The sequence below is a fragment of the Azolla caroliniana genome, unplaced genomic scaffold (genome assembly GCF_043228905.1).
Source record: "Azolla caroliniana isolate FFs.n. ecotype wild unplaced genomic scaffold, voAzoCaro1.0.p SCAF_12, whole genome shotgun sequence".
In the NCBI taxonomy this organism is placed as follows: Eukaryota; Viridiplantae; Streptophyta; class Polypodiopsida; order Salviniales; family Salviniaceae; genus Azolla; species Azolla caroliniana.
The window spans coordinates 17,417,773-17,435,745 of record NW_028230447.1 but is presented as its reverse complement, the minus strand read 5'-3'; the positions used below and the strand labels follow the sequence as shown (position 1 = coordinate 17,435,745).

General features: G+C 38.3%; 1 protein-coding gene across 1 annotated transcript; it reads left to right on the top strand.

The window, feature by feature from the left end:
* Positions 1–6,616: 6,616 nt before the first annotated feature.
* GATB (GLU-ADT subunit B) lies at positions 6,617–17,738 on the top strand. Its single transcript, XM_087328419.1, has 9 exons — positions 6,617–6,961; positions 8,566–9,096; positions 14,485–14,690; positions 15,260–15,400; positions 15,481–15,684; positions 15,785–15,982; positions 16,078–16,146; positions 17,167–17,283; positions 17,393–17,738. The coding sequence occupies exons 1-9, from the start codon at positions 6,673–6,675 to the stop codon at positions 17,468–17,470; spliced, it is 1,833 nt and encodes a 610-aa protein (XP_087184545.1). The 5' UTR covers positions 6,617–6,672; the 3' UTR covers positions 17,471–17,738.
* The last annotated feature ends 235 nt before the right edge of the window (positions 17,739–17,973 follow it).

The window sequence follows — 17,973 nt, the reverse complement described above, 5'->3', positions numbered from 1 at the left end:
AATTAGGTGCAACACATGTTGTAATAATGTGTGATGCGTGACGCTCCACATTTTCCCATGTCATGACACATTGGCATTGCAAAAAGGCCTCATTTAGAGAGGAGTCTATTTAGACATCCTAAAGCAAGTGTGTTACATTTTATCTTTCAAACCAAATTTTTATATCTTGCATTTAACTAACTAGAACACACCAATTTAACTTTTATAGTCTTTTGAATATTTTTTTCTTGCTTTCTATGAGAGTGCAAAGGGCAAGATAGTCCTTCCACTTATTTGAGAACTCCACCACCCAAAATTAAATGATAAGAAGTTTAGCTCAGTAGCAAGAGTAATTACTAGAGAAGTGTCAAGCTCTAGTCCTGAAGAAAATACTAATGAACACAAGATAGACAAATATTAGCTTTCAAGAGGTGCTCATTAGCAAGAGTAATTTCTAGAGAAGTGACTAACAAAACCTTGAGGCAAGAAGTGTCAAGCTATAGTCCTGAAGAAAATATAATGAAAACAAGATAGACAAATATTATTTTTCAAGAGGAATACAATGAGACAAATGACACCTGCTTCGGACATTTTGTTCAACAAACAATTGTTTGCAAAATTACATGCATATGTGTAAAATTAGAGTGGGACCATTAGGAACGCGAACCAAGGTAGATGGCTTTTGTGGTTGAGTTGATGACGTCATAACCTTCGTAATTGTCAATAGTATCGAAAGTTTCTGATTATTATTTTTAAATGTGTGTGTGTGTGATGTTATGTGTAAACATAAGTGTTCGAGTATGTGTGTGAGTGCATGAAATCAAGTGCCTTTGGGTATAAGTGCACTCATGTAATTGCCTTGAATATGTGTGTGTATGCATTTGAATATGACTGTTTGTTTGTGTATATGATTTTATATGTTTTTATGTGTACATACACGTGTATTCCCATATATGTGGAAGTGTGTAGGTGTGTGTGTGTGTGTGTGTGTGTTTGAATAAATGTTCAAATATAGGATTGAGTGTTTATGTGTGAGAATATGATTAAGTTGTTGAGCAGGTGCAAAATGAGGTGTGTATAGTTTTTTATATATAAGTGATGTTTAGGTATGAGCATATGAGTAAGTATGTGTTGGTGTGTGGGGAGGGGTATTTTGGTAAGTATGTGTTGGTAAATTAGGTGTGAAAGGACAGGGGAAGAAGTGGTATGATGTGTAAATGACACATTGTTAGCATCGATCGCAATGTCGTTCATTGCATGGTGTCAACGATAGTGGCGATGTTGGTAACATTGACAACAACATCAAACACCCCGCCTTCTTCTCTGCATCTAATCCTTTGTATCCTTTTTCCTCTCTTTCGCTTTGTTGCTCATTGACGCACAATAGAGAAGGGGGGAGGAGACCGCGTTGTTGTCCTTCCTTTTTCCTTTGTGAAAAGGTGGATTTCCACTAAGGCTCTTCAAGATAAGTTGTCACGAGTGTTGTTTGATTGGTGGGATACTTGAGTTTCAACATAGTGTAGCAAGTTTAACTCCCAATGCTCACAATTTTCACACTTCAACATAAAAGTTCGTATAGTGATGAGATTTTTGAGTAAAAAATAACAATTCTAAAACGGAATTCCAAAGTGGGATTTCATTTCTTATGATAATAACAATTCTTCATGTAAATTTGGGCTCGAGTATCGGAATCTTGATCTAAAATATCCATGGTGATCTTTGTTCAATGGTGAATCACATGGTTACAATAAATCTTCCAAATTTGTATAGTGGTCGATAAGATTTTATTTATTAGTTCTTAAGAGTTCCCGAAATTTGTAGCAAGGTACAGTTAAGGTCAAAAACCTCTATCCCATTAAATGGGTGCATGAATTAAAGAAGATGGTTCAATATTTTTAGACTTCTTTCTAAGTTGTCCTTGACTTTTGGTGTAGAATCTACGGTCACCATAGGCTTCTTTTGCACCCTTATGATTCACTTCCCATATCCAACCAAACCTCGGTTACAGAGCTTTTGCCTTGGATCTCACAAACTTGCTTCTTTTATAGCATTCTTGAGCACCTCTACCAAATAAAAATAATTGTGGTGTCAATAAAAAGAGCCACTCCAAAACCAGCCCCAAAACGAGTTGGGACGAGGAGTCGTGTGTTATTGCCCTTAGTAACGCAGGGTTCGGATACTCACTCCTTTGGTACTCGACTCAAGGTATTGTGGTCGGAGGATGGAAAACATCGACTGGTCACACAAAAGTAACAAGATAAGCTCACATAGAACAATACCCGATCAAGTTGTAATGTCTGATGAATACACGATCCAAGCCAGCTACAATTGACTGGTACTCACAGTACACATTAAAAAGATAGAGTCTCTTACGCCACATACACTGAGTATAGCAAACAGATATTCTATTAAGCGACTGAGTCAATACAACTGATAAACTTTTTACAAGGCTTCATGTCCCTTTTTATATGGAACATGGACGGTTACGTCTAGAACGTGAATTGATACTACTTCCTTTAGTTATTATGCATGCATTATATTATGTTTCGGCTCCTTGTTCGGTCCCACTTGTCTCTGTTTCGCCCCTTATTCGTTCATATGGCCCTTTCACACCTTGGTTGTCCTGACCGGCCAACATTGTGATTGAGGTTGGCAAGAGGATAAATCGTTGGGACCCAAGAAGGGATCCAACCTCAATCGCAGTGCCAGTGCCAATACCAATACCAATCCCAAAGAAGGGGTTCCACTTTTGGGTTGGGACTTGGGAAATACCCAGTCCTAGACCCTATTACAAAAGTAGTAACGACCAATCGTAGGGGAGTCCAAAAGCCACCTCTTGGCCTAATGCCAAGGGAGCCTAAGAACCACCCTTGGACTATATATGGAGGAGTCTCTCCTCATTTTTTATTATTCCCAGATTTAGAAACTCTCTCCTTCCTCTCTCTTTCATTATAGTAGCTCGAAGGAGCTTCTAACTAATCTTCTTTTTAATCATGCTTAAGTTATATTAATGAAATCTCTCCTTTGGTTATTCTCTCTTCTCCCCATTGTGTTTTGGGTTCGCTTCAAGACCCCCATGATTTAGGTTCGTCACATTATGGTGCTGCTTTTAACTTGCACTATTGTTTTTTCTTTTTATATGCACCTATCCTCATCTTAAGGAGGTATCATGTCAGGGTAATGTTTATCATCATGTCCATCTCTACTTCTTTAAGATCACTCGCTCATCATAGGTCACATATTTTGTCCTAAAGTCCTAACAAGGCTCAAACCCTTATCCTTATCGTTTCAAGTGAATAAGTTTAACTGCCCGAGTTTCCTTTGCTTATTGGTTTCAATACATATAATTTGTTTCCTCTTCGATCATACCCTTTAGCCTACTATAAACTGGAATTTTTGACACATTCCTCCTCTAAACATGCTATGCCATGATAACGATACCTCTACTTTATTGCTTTGTTGTAACCACATTTGCCATCAACCTCCGAAAAAAGCGTGTGATGGATCGTTTTCTTCTTCCCTAGTGTAGAACCCAACCCAAAATTATTATTATTTTCATTATTCAAATTTCAAAATGTAATGATTTTTCCTAAAATGTGAGAATTGGGCTTATATAAAAAAGTTCAAATAAATATTTGAAAAAATAATCAATTGGCAACCCTAAAACCATCATACCGTTTAAACCGCAGTTTCAAACAATTTACACCCAAACCGAACCGAACTGTTTCCCCCCAAACCAAATGGAACTATTAAAAAAACTTGAACCAGAATTGAACCATTTAAGTCGTTAAGCCACGGTTTCGTGGTTCAGTTGGGTTCCAACTGAACTGTTGCCAATTGTTAGAAAGAGAGTTCAAAGTTGCACTCTGCTTTGTAGATACATTCACAACCAATAGCATCCCTATGTGGTGGAGCAGAATGAGGTTCCATGTCTTTGTGCCGTGGAGGACTTGCATGTTTTCATCCATCACTTTTATCCAAAGAGGAACATGAGCTACTTTAACGAAGCTTTTTGGCTTGGAACAATATTCACTATCTTCGTCAGAAAGATGTAATGTTGCACCATGTAGTAGTTGTATTCACTCAAATTGTTTAAAAAAATTCAAACTTAAATTGAACCGAACTGAACTACAACATTTAAACCGAACTGTTATAGGAATGTCCAAGCTCAAACCAAATGGTTCTAGATATTTACAAACTGTTAAACCATGGTTTTTCAGTTCAGTTTCTATTTTGGTGTAGACCAAATTATTGGCAGCTCCACAGTTGTACAATCAATTTTTCAACGTTACATTTTTATTATTAATAAGTACTTAATTCTCACACTTCAACGTTTCAACCATTAAGCCCTTTAAGTCATGGCATAAAACCAATTAGCCGTTAATAAATATTCAAACTTGAAATGAACTGAACTGTTTAAAATTGAAGCCATTCTAGGCACCACCCCCCACCCCGCAATACTTCTTAATGTCATTGCCATAGCCATCAACCCCACAATGCTTATTATATCCCCATCATAACCCTATTCTACCATTACCATTCATCATCATAATCATCGTCATTAACCCTAACCTATAACATGGGGTTGAGCTTCGTGAGTATCTCATTTGGAACATAAACATACATAATTCATCCCACAATAGTGTTCATGTTGAGTTCCATAATGTATGTTATGGCCATAATTGTAAGGACCTAATTTTGACCTAATTTTAATTGGTTAAGGGTAGGATAGTTGGGAATAAATTATATTCCTAGGAACTAGGAGAAACCCATAATTGAAACACGTGGTGGTCTAGGAGTCTTAGGTGTTGGACTATATTAAGGGGACTACGTGAACCCTTCATCATGGCCTCTTAAGATATTATCACACCACTATATAATGGGGGAAAATTATCATGGAAACATGACATTATGGCCGACATTAAGTTGTCACTTTTGTATCTTGCTAAATGACGTGTTTAGATTTACAATTTTGCAACATTTAACTAAAAGTTGGCCACGTAGTGGACAATGAGAAATATATAGAGCTTAACCTTCTTGTTTTCAAGGTTAGTTGTAAGTCATTATCTTAAGCACCTAATCTCTATTCTTGTAAATATGGTTTGCTAATAATCCAAACACGTTGTTGGTGAAGTTTTTATGATCCTCATTGCTTTCTTGACTTTAAGTTTTAGTGATTGAGTGTGGGTTAAAGTTTGAGAGATCTCTTGTTCAATACGCTCAAGAGTGATAGACATCCACCTCTTGTTCGTGTTAGTCACAAAAAGGGCGTATGTCCATTTGATCCCATACGACGATCTAGTGGGAAGATAACATTTTTTTTTTGTGTTGACTAATGCAACAACCATGATATCAAAGTTAACTGTTGGACTAGGTCTTTCTTTTTGGACTAATCTCTTGTTAGATACGCTCAAGATTGATAGGCATCCACCTCTCATCCGCTTTAGGCAGACAAGGGTGTATGTCCATTTGATCCCATACGATGATCTACTGTGAAGATAACGAATTGTTTTTGTGTTGACTAATGCAACAACAATGACATCAAGTAAAATGTTGAACCAAGTCTTTCTTTTTGGAAATCCTCTACATTGCAATCCAATATGTTTTCTTTTATAGATTTATAAATGTAACATTCCATGCACCAAGATTGGTAAACTACCTAGAAGTACCCATATAACATGGTCTAGGAATCCTAATCTTGAAGTTGAGTAAATGCAAGTATGTTAGCCCTTCTTATTGGGTAGTCATTTGCCTTCCTCATACATGCATATATATACACATCGAACACTGTCTTCGTTTTTATCTTTTCAATACGTTATTTTGCTCGTAATACTATTCTACTATGGTAGGCTACCATGGATACAAGGAAAAATGCGAATATAATAAAAAGTTACAACTGTAAATTTGGTTGTTGTTGAGATGTGGGATGGTAGTAAATTTTGAATCTTGATCAATGAGTTGGTGAACACAAATCGTCCTAATAAGTGATAGATCAAATTTCACCCATCCATATCGAACGGACTTGTGAACGATTGTTAAACATATCAAATGCATGTGTGGGTCTAAAGGAACATATAGAAGTGGCGGTGATCAAACAATGTTACTTAAGTGGGTGACTATATATGAAGAACATTCAAGAATTCCATCGAATCGGGTTGGTGGTAGAGTTGAGCCGACTGATCTAAGCAAATACCAAATATATAATGCAAAGTAGATAACGTCGATCTATGATCATGTCAACATGTGTGAGTGAGCATTGACCTTGAGGGACAAAATCCAGGCAGAAATCTACATTTAACCAGTTCAAGCATCAATGATACTAAAATACTAATACTAATTCTAATAGTAGTTCTAATACTAATACTAATAGTAATGCTAATGCTAATATTTTAGTATTTTAGTAGTAGTATCAGTATTAGTATTAGTATTAGTATTAGTATTAGTATAAGTATTAGTATGTAAAATATTAGTATTAGAATTAGTATTAGTATTAGTATTAGTATTAGTATTAGTATTAGTATTAGTATAAGTATTAGTATTAGTATGCTTGAGGTTCTCTTAAATTGCATTTATGTCCCCCCTCTCATCCCCTGCTCCTTTCTTCCTTTTTTTTTTTTCTTCAGCCATATTTGGCCTCTGTAGACTGTGCTCTCAATCCTTTGCCCCGCCATCGCTGAGCTCCACACAGGGACTATGATGATCTGCTCCCTCTCTTCTTCTTCTGCAAGAGCCCTCAAGTTCCCCTCCACCTCTTTTCTCCCTTCTTGCTATCCTCTCTTCTTCTTCTTCACCAACACCATCTGTGCTCCAGGAATTAATCATCATCATCATCATCATCATCATCATCATCATCATCATCAGCAGCAGCAGCAGCAACTACAACAACAAAAACAACAGAATAAGAAGAAATCATCTCTGATATACCTTACATCTTGTGCCTCATCCCCAGCCAATTCTCGCAGTTTCTGTCTTGTATCCCGTGGTAATACTATTTCTTCTTCTTCTTATCCATTCGATTTTTTTAAGTGTTTGAGTTGTTTTAGTGGCAAATTTGAATCCTTTCATTGGGTTTTGAAGAATTCACTGGAAATGATGTTTCTTTTCCATTCAATTCCAATAAATTTGAAAGCAATTTTAGTGGGAATGCTGTTTATTTTCCATTTGATTCAAAGGGTTTGGAGTTGTTTCTCTAAAAGACTTTTCTTCAATTTTATCTGGATTTCATTCAATGCTGCTGTTGTTTCTTTTCTATTTAATTCGAAGGAATTGGAATTTTTTGTAGTAATACTGTTATTTTTCTGGCTGATTCAAATTGTTTTGGTCGCTTCTGTGGTAGTGACTGTTTCTTTTCCATGTGAGACATAGGATTTTGGATGTGTTTCAGTGGTAATACTGTTCTTTCCATTTGATTCAAGTTCAGCTCAAATAATGCACCATTCTTTGCACTTGTTTCAGTGGTAATACCCCTTCTTTCCATTAAATTCAAGGGATTTGGAGTTCATTTAGTGGCCATTGTTTCTTTGGGCCGAATTGTCAAAACTGTCAGATTTTTCTTAAGAGAGAATATCACTTTTCCAATTGTAATACCTCTCCTTATCCATTAAATTCAAGGTATTTGGAGTTCATTTAGTGGCCATTGTTATCTGTGGCCAGAATTGTCAAAGTTGTCAGATTTTTCTTAAGAGAGAATATCACTTTTCCAATTGTAATACCTCTCCTTATCCATTAAATTCAAGGTATTTAGAGTTCATTTAGTGGCCATTGTTATCTGTGGCCAGAATTGTCAAAGTTGTCAGATTTTTCTTAAGAGAGAATATCACTTGTTTCAGTGGTAATGCCACTTTGTATCCATCTATAGGTATTTGGATTTTCTTTAATTGGTCATTGTTATCTGTGGACAATTCAAAAGTGTCTGATTTTTCTTAGGAGAGAATACCACATGTTTTAGTGGTAATAGCACTTCTTATCCATTTAATTCAAGGCATTTGGGGTTCCTTTAATAGCCATTGTTTATTTTATTGTTTCAGTGGTAGCATTGCTTCTTTCTCATTTTATCTAAAAGTATTTTAACTTCTTTTGGGGATAATACTGTTGTTTTCCATTTGGCTCCAATGTTTTTGGGTTGTTCTTGTGTTTAAATGCCAATTTTCTATTTAATTCGAAGGGTTTTGAATTTGTTTTAGTGATAATGTTATTCCCATCCATTTCATTCCAAGGATTTTGCAGTTATTTTCATGGTAACATTAAATTTCTATTTTAGTCAAAGAATGTTAAGTTGATTCAATGGTAATGCGGTTGCAGTTATTTTCATGGTAACATTAAATTTCTATTTTAGTCAAAGAATTTTAAAGTTGTTTCAGTTGTTCCTTTTCCATTTGTTCAAGAAGCTTTTGAACGTGTTTCCATGACAATATTGTTTTTTGTCCATTTTATTCATAGGATTTTGAAGCTGTATCAGTGGTAATTCAAGGTTAAATTCTGTGATATGATGTGTAATCAAAACTTTTGTGCTACTTCATTGTCTGGATTTTTGAATCCTAAGCAAACCTGTATTCTAATACAACCATGTCCAAATTAATCATCCAGGAAGAAGACAATCTAAGTTTATTTCACGAGTTACTGCAAGTGAAACTAGCTCCAGCATCATACCTAGTGATGCTCAGCTACAACAATTTGAAGCCGTTATTGGTATCGAGACTCATGTACAACTCTCAACTGCTACAAAAGCATTTTGCTCTTGTGTATCGCAATATGGAGCTGAGCCGAATACCAACATTTGTCCTATTTGCATGGGTCTTCCAGGTTGTTTGCCTATGCTCAATGCCAAAGTGGTAGAATATGCTGTGAAGCTTGGATTGGCATTGGGTGCAGATATAACATTAAAGTCCAAGTTTGATAGGAAACAATACTTCTATGCTGATCTTCCAAAGGGCTATCAAATCTCACAGTTTGATATTCCCATCGCAACAAATGGCGTGGTAGATGTTGATTTACCTGTTGAATTTGGTGGTGGTCGTCGCACTTTTGGTATCACAAGAGTCCATATGGAAGAAGATGCTGGAAAACTTATTCATGCTGGAGGAGACCGTCTTTCAGGTTCACCTTATTCTCAGGTAGGTACAAATCCTCATGTTATAATGGCCATATGTTTGTGAATAAATTATCGGCCGACGCGTTATAAAGGATTATAACTCAACATTTGGGATCATATATGAAAGTATGTGGCTGGTTAATATGTGGTGTTATGTAAAGATCGTTGCACACCATCTGTCATTATTTTCCCTTTTCATAAGGTAACAATGCCAATTAAATTGACTTCAAGCAGCTATATTTAGAATCAGATATATGCAATAAATCATAATATGTCATGAGGAGGCTCAACATAGATTATAAGGATCAGCAATTCATGAAGGTTGTTTTGTGAGGTTTTAGGTGCAAAGTTGAAGTGACATTCAAAAGGAAGAATAATTGCTCAGAGAAAACTTTGTACGAGTTTTGTGCTGAGGCAATGTTTTGACTTATAATAATTTTGTGTTTATAGAAGCTAGAACCTAATATTTGCCAAATATCTCTTGGCTGAATCCCAAACTTTACCGAGCTCATTGTATTTACTGCATCTAGTTTAAAGCTTAAACTTTATTGAGGCTAGTTTTTCCTTGGTTGGCTGACATTGGCACCTATTTATAGACCAAGGATTCTCATTTTACAATGTGGTTTACTTTATGCACTTGTCTTACATGCATCCGCCACTATCAAGAATTTGATATGAACTGAACGATTTCTTTGCTAACCTTTTGTCTTTCTCCTCATTCACACGTTCACTCTTCATTTTTTAATGGAAAGGTACAATTGTATTATTGTATGTGAAAAAATACTACATCAAAACCACACTCTCTCTCTTGATTGGTGTTATTTGATATCGCTTGTTTGGTTTAAAGGCCATTTTGGCCTCTTAAAAAATAGTTATATATCTTTCTTTGCCTTTCTCTCTCTCTCTCTCTAAGATGTAATCTCTTATTTGTTCTCAAAGACGAGACAACACTTAAGATGTAATCTCTTATTTGGTCTTATAGGCCATTTTGGCCTCTTAAAAGACGTTAATATATCTTTCTTTCTTTCTTTCTAGTGAAAACACAATCATATTAATAAATGTGTGAAAAACACTACTAGTAATGGATATCAGAATGGAGTATGGTCACCATTACATGGGTGGTGGAACATGTTGAATTGTCAATAGGCAAGAGGAATTCTTCACCAAAGAAAGAATATCTACTTGATCCAATAAAGGAAAATTCCATGTTTAGTACTCTCTTCAACTTTCGTAGATATGCTTTGTCTCCATGCTTATCATTAAAAAACAAAAGCATTGCGTGTATCCGAATGATCACACAATCCCCAATATCACAAAAATAGAAAAATGATTTCCATCTCTTATTTCGGATCAACCAATGTGAATTGTGAAAAACACCCATTGTCTTGGCGTCAAAAACCATTATGACAAAACTTGCCAAATTTGAGAATTGCCACTCCAAATTTGAACATTGTATGGAACAATGAGTATTATCTTCCACTTGAACAATGTGAAAGAAGCAATTGCTTGTTTCTACTCCACGTTGCTTTAGAGCTAATCTCAAAGGCAAACCCCCTATTAGAACTCTCCAAATGAAGACCTTTCCCTACAAGTGGCAATTTAAAATGCCAACTACATTTCAATATCTATCACTGTCCATAATCAGAGTTATGTAGTTTCATAAGTGGCAAGACATAAAAGTGGTGTGAGAAGGTCATATTACCTACGGTGATGGTGCAACGAGCCTGAGTGCAAGAGTGGTAAAGCTGTTGGTGATCACCAAATAGGACCTAAATGGAGGGAGCGATGTATGTTGGGAGGCCTAACTAGTGAACAAAGGCCACACTTATGGAAGAGATACTACTGCTAGAGTCTAACAAGATGGTGTAGTTGGAATGATTGATGGTGACAAGAGTGGTGCATACCTGTGAAGTGCCGTTGTTTAGTGTCCAGGGAGTTTGGCCAACGATGCAGCGTCGGCCACTGTGACCTGGGCGTTTTGCTTTTGAGATTGATTTTGTAATTTCTTGCAGTGATGTCATACGTGTCAGTAATTGTTGCAGAAGAAGCACTTTGGGCACCCCTTTGCATTGCGATTGGGAAGGTTGTAGTGATCCTACAACTACATGTTTTGGACATCAATTTCCATTGGGGCTGCTCACTGGTGTTGGGATTGATGGTCATTGGTTGGTGGAGGAGGCTAGCGTGTTTGGGAGCCGGATAGCATAAAAGCTTCGATGCGTTGGTCGATAAGGATGGCCTCATTGAACATCTTGGAACCTTGGTCCCGGGCATGACGGGTGATGTCATGACGTAGACGGGGCCACAAAGAAAAAGGAAAAAACCTTGACGTGCTCGGGCATAGTATGATCGGTGCGAACTAGGAGTTGTTTTAATCAGATAGCAAATTGCCTCACTTGTTCATGCACTTGCTTTTGCAACATCTCGAGCTGTTGCAACATCGTCTGTGCTGAATTTTGATGGGCGAAATTTTGCATGAGGAGTTCCTTGAGGATCGCCCAACTCTGTTGCACCTCGCTTGCTTGCTGCACAAATGAGATGGTAGCGACATTCTCTAGGAGGGTGTGAACTTCCTTGGCTTTGCGCACATCTAACCATTGGTAGTAATTGGAGGGCCAGCCGGAGAAGGATTTTGGGCGAACCTTGGAATCATGCCGATCATGAGACCATTCAGAGTTGGTGGAGAGGAAGGAGAGCATAGCTTGATTCATGTGGCTGATTTGAATCATGGCGTTGGGGGAGACTTGGAGGAGTTGCTTCATTTGGAAGGGTGGTGGGCACTTGTGAGGTTGCGGGAGCTCGGGCTGCATAGGGGTATTGCCATCCGACGTTATGTGAGGGAGTTGGGAGGCCATGAATGAGGCAGGGCTAGCAATTGAGATTGTACCCCGTTTCTCCACCAGTATGTGAAATGGACATAGAGAGGATCAAAACTAGTTTGTCTTGCCACTTTGTGGTATACCTTTGTGCCACCTTTTTAGCAAGTGCAGGGAGACTTGAAGGAGTTGCTTCATTTGGAAGGGTGGTGGCCACTTGTGAGGTTGCGGGAGCTTGGGCTGCATAAGGGTATTGCCATCCGACGCAATGTGAGGGAGTTGGGAGGCCATGAACGAGCCAGGGCTAGCAATTGAGATTGTGCCCCACTTCTCCACCAGTATGTGAAATGGACACATAGAGAGGATCAAAGCTAGTTTGTCTTGCCACTTTGTGGTATACCTTTGTGCCACCTTTTTAGCAAGTGCAGGCCTTCATGCTATGGTGTACCTTTGTGCCACCTATTTAGCAAGCAAAGGCCTTCCATGCATTAGTTGGTAGCCAAACCCACCCAAATGGGTTATACACTATAAATTAACCTGGAAAGAAGTGGCAAGACATTCGAGTTTGGATCCTCTATGTGCATTTCACATATTGGTGGCGAAGCGGGTTACACTAGCTCGCAGCCTCATTCATGGCTTTTCAACTCCCTCACATGGCCTTGGAAGGCGATACCCTTATGCAACCCAAGTTCCCACAACCTCACAAGTGCCCACCACACTTCCAAATGGAGTAGCTCCTGCAAGTCCTCTCCAATGCCATGATTCAAATCAGCTACACAAATCAAGCTATGCTCTCCTTCCTCTCCGCCAACTTAGAATGGTCTCCAGTTACTAGCAATGGTTAGACGCACATGAAGCCACTTCGAAATGTATTAGCTTGGTTGGACCACTCCGAAATGATCTCCAGTTACTACCAATGGTTAGATGCACACGAAGCCAAGGAAGTTCGCACCCACTTGGAGAACATTGTCGCCACCTGATTTGGTCAAGAGAGCTGGGGATCCTCAGGGATCTCCTTGTGCAAAACTTCGCCCATCAGAATTCAATGTAGACAGTGTTGCAATAACTTGAGACGTTGTAGCAGCAAGTGCAAGAACGAGTGGGTCAATTTGCTGTCTGATTAAAACAAATCTTAGTTCGTACTGATCCTACTATGCCTGAGCACGTCAAGCTTTTCTTCTTGTGGCCCCGTGTACGGCATGAATCACCCGCTACGCTCGAGACCAAGGTCCGAAGATGTTCAATGAGGCCATCCTAATTACCCAATGCATTGAAGCTTGCACGCTCTTCAATTTCCTACCACGCTAGCCCCCTCCACCAACGAGTGATTGGCGATCCTAACCCCAAGGAGCATCCCCCGTGGAAATTGATGTTCAAAACGTGCAATTGTAGGCTGATCACAACCTTCCCAATCACAATGCATAGGGGTGCCTAAAGTACTTCTTCTGCAACAATTATAGACAAGTATGACATCATTGCAGGAAATTACAAAATCAGTCTCAAAAGCAAAACGCCCAGGTCACAGTGGCCGACACCGTATCGTTGGCCGAGCTCTCGGGAAACTGACCAACTGCACTTCGCAGGTATGCACTGCTCTCACCACCATCAATCAATCCACCCACACCATCTTGTTAGACTCTAGCAACAATATCTCTTACATAAGCGCCACCTTCGTTCACCAATTAGGTCTCCCAACATCCACCACTCCCTCCATCTAGGTGCTCTTTGGCGATCACCAACAACTCTACCACTTTTGCACTCAGGCCCATTGCACCATCACCTTAGGCAGTATGACCTCACACCACTTTCATGTCTTGCCACACCAGCTCTTCCCCCTCACATTAGGATGCGATTGGTTCATCCAGCGTTGCACTACGCTTGATTTTGACGCCCAACAATTACTCCCACAAGCTCCCTCGATCCCCTGCCTACACGGTAGCCCCACAGTTCCCCATCTCAACTAGGTACAGGTGGCCCTAAGTCCCCGAGAGCATTTGACCTCCATCTGCCAACTGTTAGCCCTGTAACCCATGCATGCACCCATTGTATCATTCTCGATACAACATGCCATTCATTCCGTTGACGCCACTCCAATCTGCATGGCTACTTGCCGACGTTCCCCCCCTCAACCATGCTCACATTGATGCCGCCGTCACCGACATGCTCGCCAAAGGTATTATCATCCCTTCCACCAGCGATTGGGTATCTCCCCCTGATTTCATAAAAGACACTACAGTGACAAACATAGTGTTCTTTGGATTCCACTCCTTGATGACACAATTTGCAAATTCTTTCTTCTAGAGGTATTCGTGTATATTTGCCTACCTCAATCTCTAGTTGATGTGATGAGGTTCGCAGCTGCCCTATCACACTGCGCAGTGCATAGGATAGATGTATGTCCATATAAGATGGCCTGATGATGAATCCATCCTCTGATATGTGTAAGAAGTGTCTTGTAGTGGGCCATCTTTGTACCGAGTGAAAATTTGGGGCTGATCCATGTTATCTTGCAGAGAGAGAGAGAGAGAGAGAGAGAGAGAGAGAGAGAGTTATGGTATAAGTTATAAGTTAAAGTTTTAATTGATATTTTCTAGGTAGATTTGAACAGAGCAGGAGTTCCACTGCTTGAGGTGGTCTCTGAACCAGACATGCGTACTGGCTTAGAAGCAGCTGAGTATGCTGCAGAGCTTCAAAGAATTGTTCGTTATCTTGGTATTAGTAATGGCAATATGCAGGAAGGTTCCATGCGCTGTGATGTAAATATCTCTGTCAGAAAGAGGGGAGAACAAAAGTTTGGCACCAAGGTCAGTTTCTGTAAACTAATTTGTAATGCATGTTTCTTGATTAGTGACAGTAATCAAATGGTATGAATTCTGAAGGTAATTGCTATGGAACAGCCTTTTAAAGGGAAAACCCGTCAATACTAGAGGTTTTCTATATTTCCCCAAATACCCATGGTTTTTCATAATTTCCTGAAATGGCACTGGTCAATCCCTGAAAAGAAAAAGGGGATGATTATGCATGTAAGTGCTGAATTACCACATAGAATTGAATAGAAAGGGAATGAGTTGACACCTTATAATCGCTTAAATAGCACATGTAATTAAGAAAGAAAGATATATTAACATCTTTTAAGAGGCCAAAATGGCTCATAAGACCAAACGAGATTACATCTTAAGTATTGTTTTTTAAAAGAAAGGGGATTGATTGACCATATAATTGTTCAAATAGGGTGCACATATAATTAATCAAGAAAGGGCTGACTAAGGTCATTTGGGAAAATAAAGAAAAATGCTGAGGTATTTCATAGTTTTTCCACATCTTCAGTCAGTTTTTCCTGCTAATTGTGGTGTTTGCAAATGTCTTTCGGCAGGTGGAAATAAAAAATATGAACTCTTTTTCTGCAATGCAACGTGCTATAGAATATGAGATTTCACGGCAAGTCTCATTACATTTAGAGGGGCAAGCCGGGAAGATTGTCCAAGAGACACGTCTTTGGGAGGAAGGATCTCAAGTAGGAAGTCAGGAAATTCCACTCTTTTCATTGAGTTTACCTGGACATATTTGAATGAGTGATACTTTTCGATGTGCCAGCGCACCAGTACAATGAGGCTCAAGGAAGGACTGGCTGATTATCGCTATTTTCCTGAACCAGATTTACCTGAGGTAGTCCTTGACACTGAATTTATAAATCGAGTTCGTGCTGAGCTACCAGAACTTCCAGATAAAAAGAGACGTCGATATGAAGCAATGGGTTTGAGCATGCAGGATGTGCTTGTTTTGGCTAATGACTATGATGTACCTCACTGAACTTGTTGCTGCAAATTGCTAGTTCTATCATTTGGGTTATCTGTCAGAGAGATCACATCAATCACAAATTTCATTTTATCTCTTTCAGATATCAAGATTTTTTGATGAGGTATTGAGTACTGGAGCTGATGTAAAGTTGACAGCAAACTGGATAATGGGTGATATTGCAGCCCATCTAAAGAGCTCAAAATTATCCATAAATGATGTGAAACTGCAACCTAAATCCTTAGCTGAATTGATTTCACTGATTAAAGATGGAACAATCAGTGGGAAAATAGGCAAAGAGGTATAAAACAGCCCTCGGAGACACGCTGATTCTGTTCCTTTCATTTCGTTTATGCATTGTGGAAATAAATAACTTTCTGGCACTCTTGCTTCTAGGTACTGATTGATTTGCTTGAGAATGGGGGAAATGCAAAAGCAATAATTGAAGCAAAAGGACTTCTTCAGGTTTGTGGATCCCCTCCCCCCTCTTTTGTCCTAATGGGTGTTGTATCAATTAGACATAAAAAGCACAATACAAATCTGTCTCTCTCTAGACTCAGGATGTTAAATGCTTTAGCTAATGAGAATATCTGGTACATTAGTAGGTTTACTAATTTAGTTATATCTATTTTGGTTTGTTCTTAAAGATGTGACAATATTTTAAGATATGTTATTTGGGTTCATGGAACATTTTGATCATTTAAAAGACGTTAAGATATGCTTCTTCTTCTTCTTTCATGATGGTAATCTGAGAACAAAACCCTTACAATAATTAAGCATATGGCAATACTATCTGCCATTTATTCCCCCACAAGAGTGAAAACTCATGGTTGCCATAAAAACCCAGTACTGGGATCCATAGTCCACGTGAAACCATGAGTTACTATGTGAGGATTCTAATGTCATCATGAACTCTTACATATGTGCAAGAGCACATAATTCCAAGTTAGTATACACGAAAATTTTCAGAGTACGCTTTCAATATTGCTTTTTCAAAGAGTATGGTAATATTGATATTGAACTTTGCAAATAATATGTAGAAGACAATTAATAATTAATTAATTGTATTAAGAAGAGATTAATGAAGGGGCTGGGATAGGATAGTTCATAATTCCAAGTTAGTATACACGAAAATTTTCAGAGTACGCTTTCAATATTGCTTTTTCAAAGAGTATGGTAATATTGATATTGAACTTTGCAAATAATATGTAGAAGACAATTAATAATTAATTAATTGTATTAAGAAGAGATTAATGAAGGGGCTGGGATAGGATAGTTAGAATAAGAAGAGATTAATGAAGGGGTTAAGGTAGGATAAATGAATAAAGAAGAGATTAATCGAGGGGAGAGTTAAGATAGAGTAAATAGGTTAACAAGATATTCATGGTTAGGATATTAGAATGTTAGATTAGAGAGGTTATGATGATATTGTTTTGGATTACTATGCATGGAAGAGTTAATTAAATCATAATATATTTTGGCTAGATCTCTGATCCAGCGACAATTGAGGCTATGGTGGACAAGATTTTGGCTGAGAATCCAAAGCAGGTTGAACAGTACAGGGGAGGCAAAACAAAGCTTCAAGGCTTTTTTGGTGGTCAGGTATGGTTTTCCATTTGTTCAAAATAATTAATGTGGCATTCTCTTTATGGATATGGGCAGACAAATTCTGTACTCTCATGTCTGCTGCTTTTTTTTTTTCTTTTTGCAGCTCATGAAGGCATCAGGAGGGAAAATTAATCCGACTTTAATGAACAAGATCCTGGTCGATAAATTGAACTCAAAGTGAGAATTAGATATGGTAAATGCTGTGACCTTCTTTATTCAGAGGCAAGGGTTGTGAAAACAAGCGGCATGATTTCTTTTGTCGGTACCATCAATCCTAACATGGATTCACTAGAGTTGTGTTCCATTTCAAACCTCGGCCCCATCCCAAAAGGAAGAAGCGGTGGGGCCTTTGTTGCTTGTGCTCTGAAACTTCAAAAAACTTCGTCTTCAATTTTGTCTATTATTTGTTTTAATCCCTTTCATTTTAATGAAGTTCCTACTTGTATGTATGTGTCGATCATCTCATCCATAAAACAAATATTTGGTGAAGTCACTTTCAATTATGTATTATTCATTAGAAACTTGTGACAATCATAGAGAAAGTGGTTGAATTCAATTTGTGATGCCCATGCTTTGTTATAGCTCGTGCCAATCAATACGGGGAAAAGAAATATATATGAAAAAAGTTGTATACAATTACTCTCCATTGCTAGTGTGTAACTAGAATCAAGATAGAGCTCCCAA